At 39.1% G+C, this 1,143-nt stretch overlaps 1 protein-coding gene across 1 annotated transcript in view; it reads right to left on the bottom strand.

The window, feature by feature from the left end:
• LOC119588855 (1-phosphatidylinositol 4,5-bisphosphate phosphodiesterase-like) overlaps positions 1–1,143 on the bottom strand; it is a gene marked incomplete in the record, with an annotated part of 69,524 nt that overhangs the window by 25,038 nt on the left and 43,343 nt on the right. Inside the window, 2 exon segments of the mRNA XM_037937493.1 lie at positions 551–711; positions 944–1,044. Of these exon segments, the coding sequence (XP_037793421.1) occupies positions 551–711; positions 944–1,044 (262 nt within the window).

Genomic DNA, 1,143 nt, shown 5'->3' with positions numbered 1-1,143 from the left:
TAACATACTGTACAATTGACCCGCAGAGGGATTTCAAGTTGAGATTAAACAAATGCGGAGTATGAAAACATGATAAACTGAGGCACAATACAGAATACTTCTGGTTTTCTGCATTCATCTGTTTTCATCATTTAAAATATTCGCGATTTTTTAGTTGCGCTGAAACTTAAACTTCCACACAAAGGAGAATTTCCCCTAAAAATCTAATGATTTACCTCCCACTGAAAAATCCCACAAGTTTTCACTTGTCTTCTGAAACTAGACAAAACTTTGTGAAAAAAGCAAACCCTGCACTTGCAAGTCCACCACACAGCGTTGCCAATGTGTGAACCGCCAGTATCCGAAACACACGCCTACTCCCCACAATGGCACGTGTGGCATGTACGAGATACGAGAGTTGAAACAGGCGATTCACGTATTGGCAACGCTTAGTGGTAAACCTGGAGGTGGAAGGAACATTTCTATCCAACAGAACTCACTATGGCTAACCACATCCATAACCATATACACCGGCCCAACATAAAAAACACAAAAGTAAGAATGCAAATACTGTTATCTATGTTCTCTTGGTGGGGTTCGTGTGCTGTGATGATCTCCATGCACCGTTTCTCGTCGTACAGCGGGTACAAGATTTCGTTCAGGCTCGGGTCTCGCTGCTTCTCGTTCATGAACTTCACCAACTGTGCAAGGCTGACGTGTTCCCCTTTTGTACTATTTGAGAGGATAACGAAATGAATAAGATGGGTGTAACTACAAAGGAAGAATCACGATGAGAAAATAAAGTAGAAAATAAATGCGACATTTTACAAGAAATAGAGAATATCTTATATTTTATTTTACAAAGATAATCCTGTAGTCAAGAACAACAGTACTGGTAACATCCTATATTCTTTACAAAAAAAAAAGTTCTTCGAATTTCAAGCTTCACATTACAAATACTCACATAGAAGTAAACAGTTCATCAATATCAGTTCTGGGACAGATGGTCAAGTACAAGTGGAAGAACTTTTCGAATGTGAAGGCTTCCTTATCCAAACTGTCACCCTGTGGAGGCAAGGTCAACAAAGGTTAACAAAAGGGATCAAATTGTGTATAACATAATACAAGTTCACTGGCACATGATCATCAGAAGTAAACTAACGA

This window comes from Penaeus monodon, chromosome 24 (assembly GCF_015228065.2).
Source record: "Penaeus monodon isolate SGIC_2016 chromosome 24, NSTDA_Pmon_1, whole genome shotgun sequence".
In the NCBI taxonomy this organism is placed as follows: domain Eukaryota; kingdom Metazoa; phylum Arthropoda; class Malacostraca; order Decapoda; family Penaeidae; genus Penaeus; species Penaeus monodon.
The sequence above is the reverse complement of the archived record's forward strand: the minus strand, read 5'-3'. Positions and strand labels throughout refer to the sequence as shown.